Source organism: Mya arenaria, chromosome 3 (assembly GCF_026914265.1).
Source record: "Mya arenaria isolate MELC-2E11 chromosome 3, ASM2691426v1".
In the NCBI taxonomy this organism is placed as follows: Eukaryota; Metazoa; Mollusca; class Bivalvia; order Myida; family Myidae; genus Mya; species Mya arenaria.
In genome coordinates this window covers 55,598,370-55,618,419 of record NC_069124.1, presented here as the reverse complement: position 1 = coordinate 55,618,419, position 20,050 = coordinate 55,598,370, and the positions used below count along the sequence as shown (strand labels likewise).

General features: G+C 33.9%; 1 protein-coding gene across 1 annotated transcript in view; it reads left to right on the top strand.

Annotated features, from left to right (window-relative positions):
- Nucleotides 1–16,319, top strand: part of LOC128228779 (uncharacterized) — a 33,494-nt gene extending 17,175 nt beyond the window's left edge. Inside the window, exons 6-10 of the mRNA XM_052940279.1 lie at nt 5,851–5,973; nt 9,179–9,283; nt 9,815–9,868; nt 11,427–11,528; nt 13,811–16,319. Of these exons, the coding sequence (XP_052796239.1) occupies nt 5,851–5,973; nt 9,179–9,283; nt 9,815–9,868; nt 11,427–11,485 (341 nt within the window). The 3' untranslated portion in view covers nt 11,486–11,528; nt 13,811–16,319. The remainder of the gene's footprint in view (nt 1–5,850; nt 5,974–9,178; nt 9,284–9,814; nt 9,869–11,426; nt 11,529–13,810) is intronic.
- The last annotated feature ends 3,731 nt before the right edge of the window (nt 16,320–20,050 follow it).

The window sequence follows — 20,050 nt, the reverse complement described above, 5'->3', positions numbered from 1 at the left end:
TATTATTCATCACAAATAGAACTTCAACTTAACATTTTATTTCTTCCAGTTGAAATTAATATTTCCTGAATTCTGAGCGTTTGTTCCATCTTGTGATGCAGTTTCGGAAGAAATCTATGCACCTTTTTTCATTCCATCTTTGTCATGCCTGACAAACTTTGTTCGTCTCATGGTTAAGTATGAATAATATCATTATTAGATGGGGACAGTGTTCAGTGCATGTGCAGTGCTTTTGCCGATATGATAGCATAATTCAAACTTTTGTATACTTGTATTGTCAGTGCTCCTTGACAATGAAGCCTATAACAACTAATATTTGTTAAGCTATTTTAGTGAGTTTGTGGTCTGTTTGTGGCATTTGTAATTGGGTATATGGTGTTTATATATGTTTGTGCCTCTAGTTTATTGACGTTTTGGCCCTTGCCTTGTGCCTATAAACTAGGGGTTTTTTTAATTTTCAGCTTCTAGGCTTGTCCCTTTAGTTTTCATTGTATTATTAACTTCATACTTTCATGGCAAAATATTTAAGGTTTGTATATGTCAGGTCTTATTGACCATTTTGTTACAAGGGAGCAATTAAAAGATATTTGTATGCTCAGTCTTAATGGAGGGATACATTTAAACTTTATTGGTACTAATCATTTGAGATATTTAGCTCGACTATTCGAAGAATAAGGAGAGCTATACTACTCACCCAAGCGTCGGCGTCACCCCTTGGTTAAGGTTTTGCTTGCTAGCACACATAGGTTAATATTTCAGCAACTACTTGAGCTATTGCATTGAGACTTTATTCATTGGTACTCAACCATCAGACCTACTTAATTATCCAAGTTTGATTACTCTACTTTGCATCTTATGCAAATAATAGGCCTTTATAATTTGACTTAGAAATTCTGGTTAAGGTTTCGCATGCAAGCACACATAGGTTAATATCTCAGCAACTACTTGAGCTATTGCATTGAGACTTGATACAATGGTACTCAACCATCCAACCTACTCAATTAACCAAGTTTGATAACTCTACTTTGCATTTAATGCCAATAATAGGCCTTTATTATTTGACTTAGAAATTCTGGTTAAGGTTTTGCATGCAAGCACACATAGGTTAATATCTCAGCAACTACTGGAGCTATTGCATTGAGACTTGATACAATGGTACTCAACCATCCAACCTACTCAATTAACCAAGTTTGATAACTCTACTTTGCATTTAATGCCAATAATAGGCCTTTATTATATGACTTAGAAATTCTGGTTCAGGTTTTGCGTGCAAGCACACATAGGTTAATATCTCAGCAACTACTTGAGCTTTTGCATTGAGACTTAATACAATGGTGTTCAACCATCCAACCTACTCAATTAACCAAGTTAGATAACTCTAGTTTGCATTTAATGCAAATTATTGCCCTTTATTATTCGACTCAAAAATTCTGGTTAAGGTTTTGCATGTAAGCACACATAGGTTGATATCTCAGCAACTACTGGATGAATTGCATTGAGACTCAATTGGTACTCAACCATCCAATCTAATTAAATAACCAAGTAAGATAACTCTAGTTTGCATAAAATTCAAATAATGGCCCCTTTTTAGCTTGACTATTCAAAGAACAAGGAGAGCTATACTACTCACCCACGCGTCTGCGTCGGCATCACCCCTTGGTTTAGGTTTTGCGTGCAAGCACACATAGGTTAATATCTCAGCAACTACTTGAGGTATTGCATTGAGACTTTAAACAATGGTAATCAACCATCCAACCTACCTCATTAACCAAGTTCGATAACTCTTCTTTGCATTTAATGCCAATAATAGGCCTTTATTATTTGACTTAAAAATTCTGGTTAAGGTTTTGCGTGCAAGCAAACATAGGTTAATATCTCAGCAACTGCTTGAGGTATTGCATTGAGACTTGATACAATGGTACTCAACCATTCAACCTACTTAATTAACTAAGTTAGATAACTCTAGTTTGCATGAAATGCAAATAATAGGCCTTTATTATTTGACTTAGAAATTCTGGTTAAGGTTTTGCGTGCAAGCACACATATGTTAATATCTCAGCAACTGCTTGATGTATTGCATTGAGACTTTATACAATGGTATTCAACCACCCAACCTAATTGAACAATCAAGTTAGATAACTGTGTTTTGCAAATAATGGCCCTTTATTATTAACCAGGTTTTCACATAGTAAAACCTGGTTATTATAATGGCGAACATCGTTGTTTGGGCGGGCGGGCGGGCGGCCGGCCGGCGTCAAACTTACCTATGAAACTGAATTACTTTAGTAAGGATTGACATATCTTGACCAAACTTGGTAACCAACTATAGAAAGCGTTTATGGGTACCTTTCATGGGATTGCGTTTGGGGTCCCTAGGGTCAAGGTCACTGTTACCCATAAAAATAGAAAAAAGGTCGAAACTGAATAACTTGAGTTAGGGATGACATATCTTGACTAAACTTGGTCTATAGGAAGAGTTTATGAAGACCTTTCATGGGATTGCGTTTGGGGTCCCTAGGGTCAAGGTCAATGTCACTGTTACTAAAAATAGAAAAACGGTTGAAACTGAATAACTTTGATTAGGGATGACATATCTTGACTCAACTTGGTCAACAGGAATAGTTTATGGAAACCTTTAATGGGATTGTGTTTAGGGTCCCTAGGGTTAAGGTCACTGTTACTAAAAATAGAAAAACTGTTGAAACTGAATAACTTTAGTTAGGGTTGACCTATCTTGACCAAACTTGGTCAATAGGAAGAATTTATGGATACCTTTCATGGGATTGCGTTTGGGGTCCCTAGGGTCAAGGTCAAGGTCACTGTTACCAAAAATAGAAAAACGGTTGAAACTGAATAACTTTAGTAAGGGATGACATATCTTGACTAAGCTTGGTCTATAGGAAGAGTTTATGGAGACCTTTCATGGGATTGCGTTTGGGGTCCCTAGGTTCAAGGTCAAGGTGACTGTTACTTAAAATATAAAAACGGTTAAAACTGAATAAGTTTAATAAGTGTTGACCTATCTTGACCAAACTTGGTCTATAGAAAGAGTTTATGGGTACCTTTAATGGGATTGCGATTGGGGTCCCTAGGTTCAAGGTCAAGGTCACTGTTACTAAAAATAGAAAAACTGTTGAAACGGAATAACTTTAGTAAGGGATGACATATCTTGACTAAGCTTGGTCTATAGGAAGAGTTTATGGATACCTTTCATGGGATTGCGTTTGGGTTCCCTAGGTTCAAGGTCAAGGTCACTGTTACTAAAAATAGAAAAATGGTTGAAACTGAATAACTTTATTAAGGGTTGACCTATCTTGACCAAACTTGGTCTATAGAAAGAGTTTATGGGTACCTTTCATGGGATTGCAATTGGGGTCCCTAGGTTCAAGGTCAAGGTCACTGTTACTTAAAATAGAAAATATAAATAACTTTAGTTCGGGAATACATATCCTGACTAAACTTGGTGTACAGAAAGAGTTTATAGATGCCTTTCATGGGATTGCGTTTGGGGTCCCTAGGGTCAAGGTTACTGTTACTAAAAATAGAAAAATGGTTCAAACTGAATATCTTTAGTTAGGGTTGACATTTCTTGACCAAACTTGGTCTATAGGAAGAGTTTATGGATACTTTCATGGGATTGCGTTTTGGGGTCCCTAGATTCAAGGTCAAGGTCACTGTTACTTAAAATAGGAAAACGGTTGAAACTGAATAATTTTAGTAAGGTTCTACTTATCTTGACCAAACCAGGTATAAAGGAAGAGTTTGTGGATACCTTTCATGGGATTGCATTTGGGGTCCCTAGGTTCAAGGTCACTGTTACTAAAAATAGAAAAACAGACACAGGTTGAAGTTCTTCTGTCAATCATTAAAAACCTGGTTTCGTCGCATTGCGGGGTTTCTTGCTACACTTAAAAATTCTGGTTAAAATTTTGCATGTAACCCTATTTATGTTAATATCTCCGCACATCATGTATTGCATTGAAATCTAATCTAACAGTGATCCATGCATGTTTCACCAAAACTTTTCAATCCTTACACTGAAAAGTCGATATCTGCACGAATACATTTATTGCATTTAAATTTTATTAAAGGGCTCCCAACCATAGGACCTATGTTAATGAAGTTACCGGTAGATAACTCTATAATGCATATAATGCAGATAATTGCCCTTTGTTATTTGACATCGAAATTCTGGTAAAGGTTTGGTATGTGAGCACACATGATGTATTGCATCACAACTTTAAAGAATCAAGTATGATAACTCTATCTTGCATGTTATGCAAATTTCAACTCTTTATTATATGACGTTGAAATAAGTTTTGCATTTTATCTAGTTTTACTCAAACTTAGCAATCCTTAAACTTAAAAGTGGTAGAAGAGTTGAGTGCGATGTCCCTCTGACAGCTCTGTTTTTTTAGCTCACCTTAGCCGTAGGCTGAGGGTGAGCTATTAGGATTGATGATTGTCCATCGTCCATCATCCATTCACACTTAGTTTGTTAACACTCTAGTGGTCACATTATTGCCTCAATTGTCACCTGGTGTCAAAAATTAGGTCACAGAGCCCAAACATGGAAAAACCTTGTTAACACTCTAGAGGTATTATTTTCAGCCCAAATATCCTGGGAATTTGTCAGAAAGGTTGTTTCATTGATTTCTAGTTAAAGTTTGAATATATGTCATCTAGGGTCAAAAACTAGGTCACAGAGCCCAAATATAGAAAAACCTTGTCAACACTTTAGAGGTAACATTTTCAGCCCAAATATCCTAACTTCTCAGAAAGGTTGTTTTGATCATTTTAAGTCAAGTTAGAGTATATGTCATATGTTTTTTATTGTTATTTAATTGTTTTAAAATCATTGAAGGTACCAACTTCAAACATCATGAACTTATTCACAGTAAATTGTGATTTTTTGTGACGCGTTAAATAAATCCAACCTAAATATTGTAAGAGTTATTGCCCTTTGTATCTTTTTAAACAAATACATATTTGTCATATGTTTATAAAAACTGGACATATAATAGTTCCACCTATGGTGTATGGAAGGGCAGACAGGCACCATCCAGTAATATATGTAGTCCAATCAATTACTTTTGAACCCTTCGTCCAATCATGACCAAATTTGGTCAGAATGTGTATGAACATGTTTGATAAATAGTAAAATTGCTGTAATTACTAGAGATGTATTGGGCTTTAATCATAGAAATTACCTGAAATTGCTCTTGTCCTATCAATAACTTTTTAAGCATTTGTTCAATCATCACAAAATTTGGTGAGAATGTGAATGGGCATAAAACATCAGAGAAGCCAAATCCCTGTTATTGCCCTTTAATTATCAACAAGTCTATAGCACAAAGTTTTACTCAGGTGATCGATATAGGGCCTCTGGACTTCTTGTCTTTCTTACTAAGCTGCTACCTTAATAGTATGTTTGTTTGCACTATGTATCACAAATTTTGATTGTTTAAAGAATAAGCACATCTATCTGCGACATCACCTGTCACAAGCTGCAGTTTTATTTAGCACTAGATGTTTGTAGCCATAATATCTTGATCAAGTTTGATTATGAAATGAAAACGCTAAACTTTCGCCTGTGTTCACTAATGCTCTTTTTAAAATACAGCAGCTGGCTTACTGAATGTTACAGCTTTTGATAATCAGAAAAAGTTTTACTTAAAGGCGTTGCTTCTTTACATTGAAATTGATATTTCATTCTAATGATGGTTGCTCTAAAAAGGTGACAGATCCAATTCAGTGGAGATCTTGTATACTTTTACATATGTTTCTCAAATTCTACCAAAGATGTGCTCAGGGAGAATAATATTTGACAGACATGTTTGTATTTTCCAGCAACGGATTTGAAATTGCATGACAGCGGGTTTCCTGATGGTGCTATTGCTGCCATAGTGCTAGCCATTATTGCCTTTATAGGACTTGCTGTTTTTCTTGGTTGGCGGTTCATCATAAAGAAAGGTACCTTAAAATGCTTTAAAATAAGTGTATTTTTTAAAGAATAGTGAAAGAAGAGATGTAAGAGAAGTTTTCAAAGACAAATATTATAATATTAAATTCTAGAAATATTTTGATAAAAAATGCTAATAGAGCATTTTACAATATTTTAAGACTTTGTTTTACATCATAGGTGTATTGGGATTGTGATTTCTTTCACCGTTTCCTTTTCACGACTTTGGTTTAAAGGGCAGAAGGCTTTCTTATTGGGAAACAAAAAATGATTTCTTACTAGAAATTTGAGGGGTGAAGCAAAAGGTTCTATCTTCTTCTTTATTTAATGTCATTTAGAACCTTTTCGCATTCACTCATCAGATTTGAATGCCTATTTTACCAAGAAATGAATAAGAATGCATTAAAATGGACAAATAAGATATAAAAAAAAAATAATGTGAAATGAGTTTGTTTCTTTGTTTATACACTAACTTCACACATACAAAGTTTAGTGTCCATTCCTTGGAGGAAATACATTTCATTGTGTGAATACCAAGTGATAAATTGCGTCATAAATGCTAACTGGTAATAAAACAAAGGCAGGGCTCTTTAAGTGGCATAGAATGCCCTTTGTTTGATGTAAAACAGTTTAGATAAAAAAAGTTATATTTCTTTTAAGTCTTCATTTTAAGCAAAATATTGCCTTCCAGCATACATGAGGTAATTTATCACGTGATATACACACACTTGATCTTAATTGATCTAATCTAATATAAAAACAGCAATTGGCAAATAGATGTTATGCTTTTGCAGATATGTATATGATATGTTTTAGCCAAATTTTGAGAATTATCTGTTGTCCGTTGTCATTTTCCTTCAAAGAACTTTTTTTTTAACCACTTGGCTAATTGCAACTAAATTTCACAAGAATGTTCCTTGGATAGTCCTCTTCCAGATTCCTAAACATTGGTTTCATGTAGAATTTTGATGACACCCAAAAGGAAAAACTTCGAAAATTTTCCCTTAGAAACTAATGACCGAAAATTTTCCCTTAGAAACTAATGACCCGATTTCAATTTTCTTTCATAAATTTTTTCCCAAGGTGGTCCTTTATCGAATACTTTCAAGTCATGTTGTTTGGTTAAACACTTTGCTGACAGGGATCTGATCTAGTTTTCACTATATGACTAAATGGACAACTCAAATCTTCTCAGAAACTGCTAGGCAGATTTCAAATTTCTGCTGCACAGAAATGATCCTAAAATGACTGTTAATCAAATTTGTTTAAACCAGGGCGAGGCTAGTTTTTAGCTCGACTATTCGAAGAATAGGTGGGCTATACTACTTGCCCCAGCGTCGGCGTCAGCGTCGGCGTCTGGTTAAAGTTTTAGGGCAAGTTGGGATTTTCACTTATAAGTCCAATACCCTACATTCAATTGACTTAATACTTCACGCAGTTGTTCAGGGCCATCCCATGATGAGGTTAGATAACTCCATATTATTCTTTACACAGATTATGGCCCCTGATTGACTATGGAACTTAGGTTAAAGTTTTAGGGCAAGTTGGAATATTTATTAATAACTTCTATATCCTTTGTTCAATTGACTTCATACTTCACACAATTGTTCAGGACCATCACACAATGAGGTTACATAACTCCATATTATACTAAAAACAAGTTATGGCCCCTGATTGACTTAGGTTTAAGTTTTAGGGCAGGTTAAAGTTTTAGGGCAAGTTGGGATTTTCACTTAAAACTCCAATACCATTCATTCAATTGACTTAATACTTCACACAGATGTTCAGAGTCATCACATTATGAGGTTAGATAACTCCATATTATTATGGCCCCTGGTGGACTATGGAACTTAGGTTAAAGTTTTAGGGCAGGTTGGGATATTGTTATGCCCCCACAAAGTGGCGGCATATAGGGTTGCCCTTGTCCGTACGTACGTCTGTCTGTCTGTACGTACGTACGTCCCGAAGATTGTTTCCGATCTAATTCTTGAAAATCGTTTGTCCAATCCTCACCAAACTTTAAACACATGTTTGTGACCATAATATCTTGATCAAGTTCGATAGTCATGGAAATCGCTTTAGTCATTTAGGAGTTACGGCCCTTTTTTGCCAAAAATACTTCAAAAATATATGTTTCCAATCTAATTCTTGAAAACTGTTTGTCCAATCCTCACCAAACTTTAAACACATGTTTGTGACCATAATATCTTGATCAAGTTCGATAGTCATGGAAATCGCTTTATTTAATAACTTCTATACCCTTCATTCAATTGACTTAATACTTCACACAATTGTTCAGGACCATCACCCAATGAGGTTACATAACTCCATATCCTTAATACAAGTTATGGCCCCTGATTGACTTAGGTTAAAGTTTTAGGGAAGTAAAAATTAAGGGCAAGTTGGGATTTTAATTAAAAAAACTTCTATACCGTTCATTAAATGCACTTGATAAAATTCAAAATTAATTACGACCATCTTACAACAAGAAACATAACTCTGTTTTAAGCCTAAATATAAATTATGGCCCTTGAATTTTTATTTTTTATTTTTTTTAATTTCCTTTGAAAGGCATATTTGTATATTCTTAACCACAATTTCATGATGCGAAATCAAGTTATTTGAATGACTTGTATCATTGTTTGGGTGGGGTGGTGGGAGGGCAGCATCAAAATCACCTTATGTATCGAATAATTTTAGTTAGGTTTGACATAAAGATACCAAACTTGGTATTATTACATCCTTGTTGTATTCTAAGTCAAAGCGGCGTAGTCGAGCGCGCTGTCTTACGACGGCTCTTGTTTACTATATGACTTTATTCTACATGGTGCAGTTATAGTAAGAAAGGCAACTCCGATTGGAAGAGTCAGTTGGTTAATCAGTCAAAATATTCTTCGAAAATATTCTCTGAAAATACATGGCCCTGACCTTTTAACAAATGCTTTTCAGCGCAAAATAGAGCATGTTTTGTCACCTTTTTAAATAATTATCAACAGTAATGGTCCATTTTGCACTTTTGAAAATGTGTTTATCATTGTAACAAGCATTTATATCCCATGTTCACTTATTCCCCTTTAGTATATCAGAAATTATATGCAACAACTGCATAGCTTTAATTTCATTGGCTAATTAATGATGCTACACAAAGCTATTATTAAGCTGTTGGGTATACGGGTAATCTTTAAAATGTTATTAATTAGTAAGACATGTTTCCAGCTGATCATCACAGTAATGATGCCATGCCTGAACCAGATCAAGAATCACATCCAGGAGATACCAGTCAGCAGCACCCTGTATCAGGAGAAAACCAGGGATCTAACGGTAATAAACAAAATAAACAGGCCTTGTTAATACTTTTTTTACCAAGAACTAGTGTAAGAATAGAGGTTTGTTTAAGTAAGCTAAATATATAGTCATTTTTTCAATAAAAAAACTTAAGTAAGAAATTAGTAGTTCATTTGCATATTCTTCATACTGGATGCTTGTATATAATATGATCAGAAGAGTAATTATTGGACCTTAAAGGAATCGGCTGCTGGCTTAAATAGACAATTCAAATGGCAATTGGGAAAACTAATTAAATTTAATAAGTAGTTGCTAAAAAGTACCTTAACTATTTGAGATGGTTCAGCTGAAACTTATTGAAAACCCTGCAGTAAGAGTCATTAGGGTCATTTGTCAGAGTTACAAATTTATGCATGTTATAGTACCAGGGTAGCTCTTAAACCAGGGAGAAATTTTGTTTGTGGGTTATGCCCCACAATCCAACAAAAATGAAACTAAGAATGGTTATAAAAAGTAATAACAATACATTCACAGTTGATTTTATCCTATCCTTACATTTGATTGTAGGTGCAGTTCAATATAATCCCAATGGTGATGCTCACAGTTCAACAATGGAAGCGGGTAAAATTTCTTTCATTATCTATCAATTTTATTCTTACCCCGGTAGTAGCGAAAAAAACAACACAGATAGTGTGTGCAAGTTTAACAACATTTTTAAAAACACTCAAAGTAGAAACAATTACAGATGTTATAATTAGAGTATAGGGAGTGAATTGCTCTTGGATTTAATAATGTGGGTACGAAAGGTCAGTTTTCCGAAGCATAAATCTGGAAATTTACAAAAATACATGGTGGAAACCTGAATTTTATGATTGTTAACATAAGCATTGGATGATTACGGAAACTAACGATGTGACCTAACTGGTAACAGTGAGCGGTAATTTCCGCAAAAAACAAATGCTAGAAAAAAGAAACGACAAAAATCAGAATTGGCAATCCCTGAATATATTTCACCTCGTGAACACAAAATGTAAATATTAAACTCATATAATTTTAATACCTTTGGTGTTCACTCGTAGAAATGTATTGCGATCTTACACTGAATCAAACAATTATCCTCTTATGTCTTTCGTATAAATAATAATTTAGTATAAATCATATATTTACAAATTCTGGTCCCGGTTCAAATGTCCCATTTGATATAAGCTTACTAAATGTTCCTGCATAGTGGGAAAACATTGTCAACTATTAAGAAATGAGGCAGAATATGCTCCATTATAAACAACAATAAGAAACATAATTCAATATCGAATGACTTAAGGTTTGCATTACCAAGATTATCTTCTATATCTGCCTGTTAAACGCAAGAATATTCACTTAAATTAAACAAAGTTTGAAACAGAAATATTATTGGATGGCTTAAAAAGTAGTACTTATTTAAATGACCATGCCAATTATGGATTTAAGGAATCGGTCTTCACACAAAAGCGTTTTCTTCCAATTGAGCTGTGCAATATTGCTCAAATTGCCGTGATGATATGAATGCCATGTGCAAGTTATGTGCTTTAAACTGTTTTCCGTGTTTTGATATAGTGTTCTTGCTTTGAAATGTAACTATATAGTATATAGTGATTTATGATATTTTTACTTAATTCTTGTACTGTAAATGAGTTAAAATCCACGTTTATTTTTGTTTTATTGTATAACTAGTTCCCGAGTTGGTATGTTTTTGCCATAGTTATATTCAGTAAAGGTCCACCCCAGAACAAAGTTACTCGTCCTACAGAACAACCCTCTGTGGACGCATAATGTCATTAAACCAGAAATTTATGTTCTTTGCTGATCTAATTTTGCGTTGTTTATAATCTAAAAATATAAATGCAGTGGAATTTAAGCTATTTGATTTTGTGTTTTGTTTGTTCAAAATGTATTGCATTTTGTTGGGATTTTTTTTCTGAAAAGGGGGAAATTCAGAGGCTAATTTTGGAAAAATCGGTCCATCACGTGTACCGGCTACGACAAAGAAGGGCTATTACTATAGCAAATAATAATAGTTTACTATAACTTCTAAAAGATTAATTTTGGTTATAGACTGTTCATTCGAAAAAAGTACTGAATAATTGAATATCAATTTTGCCATTTCTTTGCATCCCTTCTAATATGTATGATATATTTTCAGCATTTCCTCTTCTCAATAATGTCAATGGAAGTGAACAGAATGTGAGTACTGGAACATGAGAAAACGCATCATAAGTACTACAGAAAAACCCAGACACTGACGGTAATAATATTATTGTACAAACATTAAATCATTGATAAAATACAACATTTTGATATCATCAGAAACTGGTGCCAGAATCTAATCATTTTTGAGTAGAAGAGGGCTGCCAAAATCCCTGCCATCTCAATGTGTGCTTATTCTGAAAGTGAAAAGAAGAGAAAAAAAATCCTTATTTAGTATTGTTTTATTGTACAATTATTTCCTTTTATATGTCTTAACTTGCTTTTTTATTCTTGGCCAACCGGGATCAAGTATACTTCCAATTGTTCCTGGTGTCAAATCTGCTTTTTTCTGGGCTAACCTAACATTAAATATACTTCCAAATTAGTATTCCTGCTGTCAAACCTGCTTTTTTCTGGGCCCTCTGACCTTAAATATACTTCCAGTTGTTCCTGCTCTCAAACCTGCTTTTTCTGGGCCTGCCTGACCTTAAATATACTTCCAATTGTTCCTGCTGTCAAACCTGCTTTTTCTGGGCCCATTTGACCTTAATTATACTTCCAATTGTTCCTGCTCTCAAACCTGCTTTTTTCTGGGCCCACCTGACTTTAAATATACTTCCGATTGTTCCTGCTGTCAAACCAGCTTTTATCTGGGCCCACATGACCTTAAATATACTTCCATATTATTGTTCCTGCTGTCAAGCCTGCTTTTTTCTGGGCTTGCCTGACCTTAAATATACTTCCAATTGTTCCGGCTCTTAAACCTGCTTTTTCTGGGCCCACCTGACTTTAAATATACTTCCATATTATTATTGTTCCTGCTGTCAACCCTGCTTTTTTCTGGGCCGGCCTGACCTTAAATATACTTCCAATTGTTCCTGCTCTCAAACCTGCTTTTTTCTGGGCCCACCTGACTTTAAATATACTTCAATATTATTGTTCCTGCTGTTAAACCTGCTTTTTTCTGGGCTCACCTGACCTTAAATATACTTCCAATTGTTCCTGCTGTCAAACCTGCTTTTATCTGGGCCCACGTGACCTTCAATATACTTCCAAATTATTATTCCTGCTGTCAAACCTGCTTTTTTTGGGCCCACCTGACTTAAAATATACTTCCATATTATTGTTTCTGCTGTCAAACCTGCTTTTTTCTGGGCTTGCCTGACCATAAATATACTTACAATTGTTCCTGCTGTCAAACCAGCTTTTATCTGGGCCCACATGACCTTAAATATACTTCCATATTATTGTTCCTGCTGTCAAGCCTGCTTTTTTCTGGGCTTGCCTGACCTTAAATATACTTCCAATTGTTCCTGCTCTTAAACCTGCTTTTTCTGGGCCCACCTGACTTTAAATATACTTCCAAATTATTATTCCTGCTGTCAAACCTGCTTTTTTTGGGCCCACCTGACTTTAAATATACTTCCGATTGTTCCTGCTGTCAAACCTGCCTTTTCCTGGGCCCACCTGACCTTAAATATACTTCCATATTATTGTTCCTGCTGTCAAACCTGCTTTTTTCTGGGCTCTGCTGACCTTAAATATACTTCCAATTGTTCCTGCTCTCAAACCTGCTTTTTTCTGGGCAGGTCTGACCTTAAAGATACTTCCAATTGTTCCTGCTGTCAAACCTGCTTTTTTCTGGGCCCACCTGAGTTAAAATATACTTCCATATTATTGTTTCTGCTGTCAAATGTGCTTTTTTCTGGGCCCACCCGACTTGAAATATACTTCCATATCATTGTTCCTGCTGTCAATTCTGATTTTTTCTGGGCCTGCCTGACTTTAAATATACTTCCAATTGTTCCTGCTGTCAAACCTGCCTTTTCCTGGGCCCACCTGGTTTAAATATACTTCCAATTGTTCCTGCTGTCAAACCAGCTTTTTTCTGGGCCCACTTGACCTTAAATATACTTCCAATTGTTCCTGGTCTCAAACCAGCTTTTTCTGGGCCCACTTGATTTTAAACATACTTCCAATTTCTCCTGCTGTCAAACAGGGTGCCTGTATCATATAATGTGATAACTCTAGTTAAAATACATTCTGGAAGGAAATTTAATTATAATATATCATTTTGGACTGTGTACTTGAACAAGTATTGTTTACTACTACATGACATTGTACATCAAATTCTGAACAGAAATGGTACAGTCATGTGTAAACAATAAGATTCTAAACAGAAATGGTATAGTCATGTTTAATACTACAATATGCAGATTGTAACACACCTTATCTCTAAATAATCTTCTAAGGTTTGGCTGTACACAAAATGTATGTAAAATGAGACTTATGCATTTGGTGCTTTTGATGCCTGATGTTATTTTCTTTCAATTGTTTCAGGAACTCATCAAGGAACTTTGATGAAACAATTTTCTGCTTATAAAAGTACTCAAAAAGGACTATACGGGGTGATCCCAGTGTTTACTATCCCAACTGTGTCAGCCATCTATGTGGTCCCCTTATTACTTGTAAGTCTTACATAAGTGTATGAATCTTAATTTATGTAGACAAATTTCTTTCTTTTATTATTTGTTGTTGTTCGATAAATTCTTTAAAAATAAGTTCACATGAATAACATGATCAAGTTTGCATAACCACTTATTTTTTGTGCTGTACATTTGTATTATTAGAACAAAATATTTGTACAAGTGTTTGTATATTAGTTTTGAATATTTACTGTTTTAGAGGGACACGTTCACGGATTTTATGTTATTTACATGTTTTATTGAAAGTTGTTCAAATTCAGTTGTTTTACTTTATACTTTTATGAACAAAAACCAACATATTTGAACAGAATAAAGGAAATCAAAAGTGTCATTAACGATTTGCAGCAAAATAAAGCATTATCTGTCACATTTTGCAATCATAAATACTAGACTAGCTTATTTGAACTTTTTAAATGTTTTTATCAATTTGTTAACATTTCACATGAAGAAATCAATGTCTGAACTTATCAAATGGAACGCGTCCATTTACTTTTATCCAATTCAATCTCTTATGGTGTGTGTGTGTGTGTTTGTATAATTTTATGCTGTCTTTGTTATCACTTGATACTGTATACTCCCTTGATAATAATTATGTATGTATGTCTTGCATTTGCCATTGAGTGGTTATATTTTGTAAAAGGCCAATGGCAAATTATGTCAATTGCCAATACACTTTTAAACTTTGTGATAAATGATAAGTAACATTGAATGTTATTTATGTGAGCACTGAAAAGTTTCCTTTTACTGCATTTAACAGCATAAAATGCAAACAAGATGAAAGGTGTGTATATGTGTAAAAATGTTTGGACGTTTTGGAAGGGATTTTGTCAGTTAATTTTCATCTTTGAATGATGCTAGGTAGTTTGCATCAATTGATTTGTGTTTTAAATTGTATGTACACTTCATGTTAATATTGGTGTTGGTTTGAATTATGATATGAATTAGTCTCAAAACCATCTAAAGTAAATAAACATATATATTTTTTCATGACCACAATCAAAAGTGAAAAATACTCAAAATTCATAACTTTGAATGAAAAAAATGTTTTGTTCCATTAGTTTTGATTAAGCATACATGGTTTAGAAGATATTGCAAGCATTTGAAAATATTATATGATTTTTTCCTTTAAAAATGATACAATGCACATACTTGTTTTTTATACCATTTTAATCGTATATGGCAAGGGTTTCCTTGTATGTGAATTAGAAATGTTACATTAAAGAATTTAAATGATTTAATTAAAGATATTGCTCATTAAGTGTTTCATGATTATTTTCTTTATTGAAATATTGCACCCTACAAAATTTCATTGATTATTGAGGTAAAAGCCAACCAAAAATATGTTGTGATTTCTGTTTTCCATATTAGTCATTGTAGGAAATCAGTTATTAAGAACAGATTTATTTATTTTTTAACTGTGTATAAAGTGTAACTATGCAATAACATTCCAAGAAATTTGTATAGTAAATAAAGTGATTGTACAAATGTTTTTTTTAGCAAACTCATACACTGTGTGTGTGTATATATATATATATATATAAATATTGTTTCCACTTGAAAAAGTATATGAAACATATTATTGAAAAATTATTAAGCAAGTCTGTGGTAAAATATGAAAATTGGCACACTTCAAAAGTATATATTTCACTCATGCCACATCACCTGTGAAATATAGCTTAGGGGCTGAACGGTTGGTACAATATGTGTATTATTTTGCTATCCTACACAAACAATTATCCTTCTGTATGTTATTTATAAAATATCACTTGATTTCTAGATTTACCTGATGAATTGAACTGGTTTCCTATCATAATATAAACGTGGGACTAATTTTCACTGTTATATTAAATATATATTTATATGTATGATAGAGTACGCATGATTTTTGTATAGAAAAGGCTGGCATAAGTTTTCATTCCATTTTTTCAGGTTTATTTATCACATGTTCGTTGTTTCTTATCTTTTGTTTATGAAGACATTTTTAGGCATTTAAGCCTGTTATTTTTTAAGGCTTAGTTACATGTATACATAAGTTTTTATACAATAAGGCATTCCTTTATTTTACAGAATGTATAGATATCCATAGTGATGGCATTATAGTACAGCTATTACATAACATTTTATCTTTTATTTTGGCATTTAAGTATTTTTCATCTAGGCTTAGTTAAAAAAACTTACGAATAATTTGGTATTCCTTAATAGTACATAATAAAACTATATAAGTGATGTAAACCTTTAACTTACACAGCTTAAATGTTTCCTGTTATAACTTGTTCCTAACAGTATGCAGTACATTTAGGTACATATTTGATGATTTGTGTCATGTCTTTTTCTGCATAAATGTAATAAACTGTAAACTTGTGTCTAAATTTTGATTATAAATTGTGAATCACGTTTTTATTGCTTGTCTAATTAAAATATTCCAAAAATAAACTAGTTTTGCCAGTCAAATTAGTCTTTCTGCTTTTTATCTCAATGATGTAACAGGTTTTAGATCTGAAGGAAAATGACCTGTACCCGTGGCCAAGTTCAATCTCTAAAAAGAGGCACATGTTTTCTGATGGGTCAGCAGTGTTTCCACGTCTATAGATTTCAATAATTTCCTGTCTTTTCGATGAATTAAGTCGAGTTATTCCATAACCTTTGTGTCAGTGGCGTAAAAATTTGAACTTTTATCATTACCGTTTAAGAACAAGCTCAAGCATACTTCATATGAACCAATATGTATCACCACCGGTCGGCACGCACAAGTATTGGATAAGACAGACTACAAATTTCAGTGTCCAAATCCAAACCTAGAAGGACGGAAATAAGGAAAAAATACCTGGAGTCGGGAAATTTATCATCGTCAATAATTTTCAAAAAAACAAATCAAAATTGGTATTTGCCAGAAAAGAAAATTATATTAATGACTCATGCTTTTTTGTGAAACTATACACTGTCTGGAAAAGAAGGAGTAACTGTCCAGTTTTGTCGAAGACTGGTAATAAAGGAGATTCAAAGAATCTGGCAACGTCATGGTGATAATATATGCTGAGGGTCTAGAATTAATCACACTATGAGAATGCTGTATATTTGTCACATTTATAAAACTTCTATTTAATTAAAGCCAAGCATATTGACTGAAAGGTCACTTTCCGATACGCTCTTTGCGATAACTATTCATTTCTGGACGGCACTATTTCACCTCCATGTACAGATTGGCGTGTATAAGTTTGTTTTCTAAAACGAAGAATGTAAGCTGAACGACGTAAAAGATCTTCAGAATTTCAAAACAAAACTGCTTTGGATTGATATAATATTTTATTTTTTTCAGCCTGTCTACTTTTCAAGTTCATTACCGTTAAAGGTCTGCAGCGATGAAAAGGTCGATTGATGGACCAAAATCTAAAATATTGAAAAAATCAACTTCTATGTAGTTTTGATGTTCAATATTTAACAAGCATAACACATATATCCGATGCAACATGAAAAGCTGTAATTAGGAGTTGAACATGTTTTACGAAAGAATATTTTATTAGATTTCCAAAAAGCATTTACGCTTTCCCGGAAATGTCGTAAGTCAAATTTATCGGAAATACCCAATCAACAATATCTTGTGGCTTTTTGTTGATTGCAGCTATTTTTAAAAAAGATATATGCATTTTTGCAACCTTGAAATGAATTTCATCCGCGAAAATTCATTATTTTTCTGAATAACATTCTTATTTGACAAAATATTATCAAGATATCTCAAGACATTGTTGGATAAGTATTCTATGGCATTTTGACACAACAACGAAGTACTTATGTCGACAGACTTTTCCGTAATAATGTGAATGCTTTTTGATCCATAATCTGTTAAAATCTTCTTTTTTTGTAAAATGTGTTCAACTCCTAAATAACCCCAAACATGTCGCCAAGAATAAATCTTTCAACCCCCAAAAAGATCGTTTCTCAAATCTAAATAAAACAAGCATTTTTAAACGTTTTAGTTTTTGACCTTCCCCGCCCACTTTTGAATTGCTACCGGCCCTTAATATCGAACCAAATGCCTGGTTACAGTAGTGTTTTTTATGTCTGCTTTCTCACCGAAGTTAAACATGTACGTGTGTTTTTCATAAAGCAATGGTAGATAAGCCTCAACGAAACGCAGAAATGATTAAACAAAATATTTACCTTTCTCGTCTGTATTATTTTTCATATGCAATGAAAACAAAATTAACAAATTCGAAAGTATATGATATATTTCGGTAAGCGGTGACACTCCTCGTGTACTTAAATGTGAACGTATACGAACGTTATTATGAACGTATGTGGTTTTGTAGATTCAGCTTTTTAGCTCACCTTAGCCGTAGGCTGAGGGTGAGCTATAAGGATCGATGAATGTCCGTCGTCGGGCGTCCACACTTAGTTTGTTAACACTTTAGTGGTCACATTTTCCTCAATTGTCAAGAAACTTGGTCAGCATGTTTGTCCCAGTAATTACTCGAACGAGTTCGAATTTGGGTCATCTGGGATGAAAAACTAGGTCACATGCCCCAAAAATAGAAAAGTCTTGTTAACACTCTAAAGGCTACCTTTTCTGTCCAAATATCCTGGAAATTTGTCAGAAAGATTGTTTTTATGACTTCAAGCTCAAGTTCGAATATGGGTCATCTGGAGTCAAAAACTAGATCACAGAGCCAAAATATGGAAAAACATTGTTAACACTCTAGAGGTATTATTTTCAGCCCAAATATCCTGAAAATTTGTCTGAAAGGTTGCTTCGTTTATTTCTAGCTCAAGTTCGAACATGGGTCATCTGGGGTCAAAAACTAGGTCACAGAGCCCAAATATGGAAAAACGTTGTTAACACTCTAGAGGATAATTTTCAGCCCATATATCCTTGATATTTGTCTGAAAGGTTGTTTTGATGATTTCTAGCTCATGTACGAATACGGGTCATCTGGGGTCAAAAACTAGGTCACAGAGCCCAAATATGGAAAAAATTGTTAACACTCTAGAGGTATCATTTTCAGCCCAAATATCCTGAAAATTTGTCAGAAAGGTTGTTTCGATGATTTCTAGCTCAAGTTCGAATATGGGTCATCTGGGATTAAAAACTAGTTCACAGAGCCCAGATATGGAAAAACTTTGTTAACACTAAAGAGGTAACATTTTCAGCCCAAACATCCTGACAATTTGTCAGAAAGGCTGTTTCGTTGATTACTAGCTCAATATGAGTTATCTGGGGTCAAAACCTAGGTCACAGAGCCCAAATGTTGATAAAACTTGTAAACACTCTAGAGGTAACATTTTCAGCCCAAACATCCTGGAAATTTGTCAGAAAGGTTGTTTTGATTATTTGTAAGTCAAGTTCGAATATGGGTCATCTGTTTCTTTATTGTTATTTTATTGTTTTAAAAGTCATTGAAGGTACCAACTTCCAACTTCATGATCTTATTTACAGTAAATTGTTTGTTTTTTGTGACGACCTTAATATTGTAAGAGTTATTGCTCTTTGTATCTTTTTAAAGAAACACATATTTGTCATGTTTTTACACGCCTGTTTAAAAGAAATGGACGTATAATAGTTCCACCTATGGTGTATGGAAGGGCAGACAGGCACCATCCAGTATGTAGTCCGATCAATTACTTTTGAACCTTTTGTCCAATCATGACCAAATTTTGTCAGAATGTGTATGAACGTGTTTGATAATAAGCAAATATGCAGCAGTTACCCGAGAGGTATTGCACTATAATTATAGAAATTACCTAAAATTGCTCTTGTCCTACCAATAACTTTTTTAGGCATTTGTCCAATCATCACAAAATTTGGTGATAATGTGAATGGGAGTAGTACATCAGAGAAGCCAAATACCTGTTATTGCCCTTTAATTATCAACAAGTCTATAGCACTAAGTTTTACTCTAATGAGCGATATAGGACCATCTTGGCCCTCTTGTTTATCAACCTGGTTGATATAATGACGTACGTCGTTCTTCATATGATTAAACACTCCTATGATACTTGAAAACTTTATTTAGGTTGACAAATTATCATCAAACTTGGTATATTGATAGGGTTTTGGAAACTTTTATGTGATTGCGTTGAGGGGCCCCTCAGGTAAATA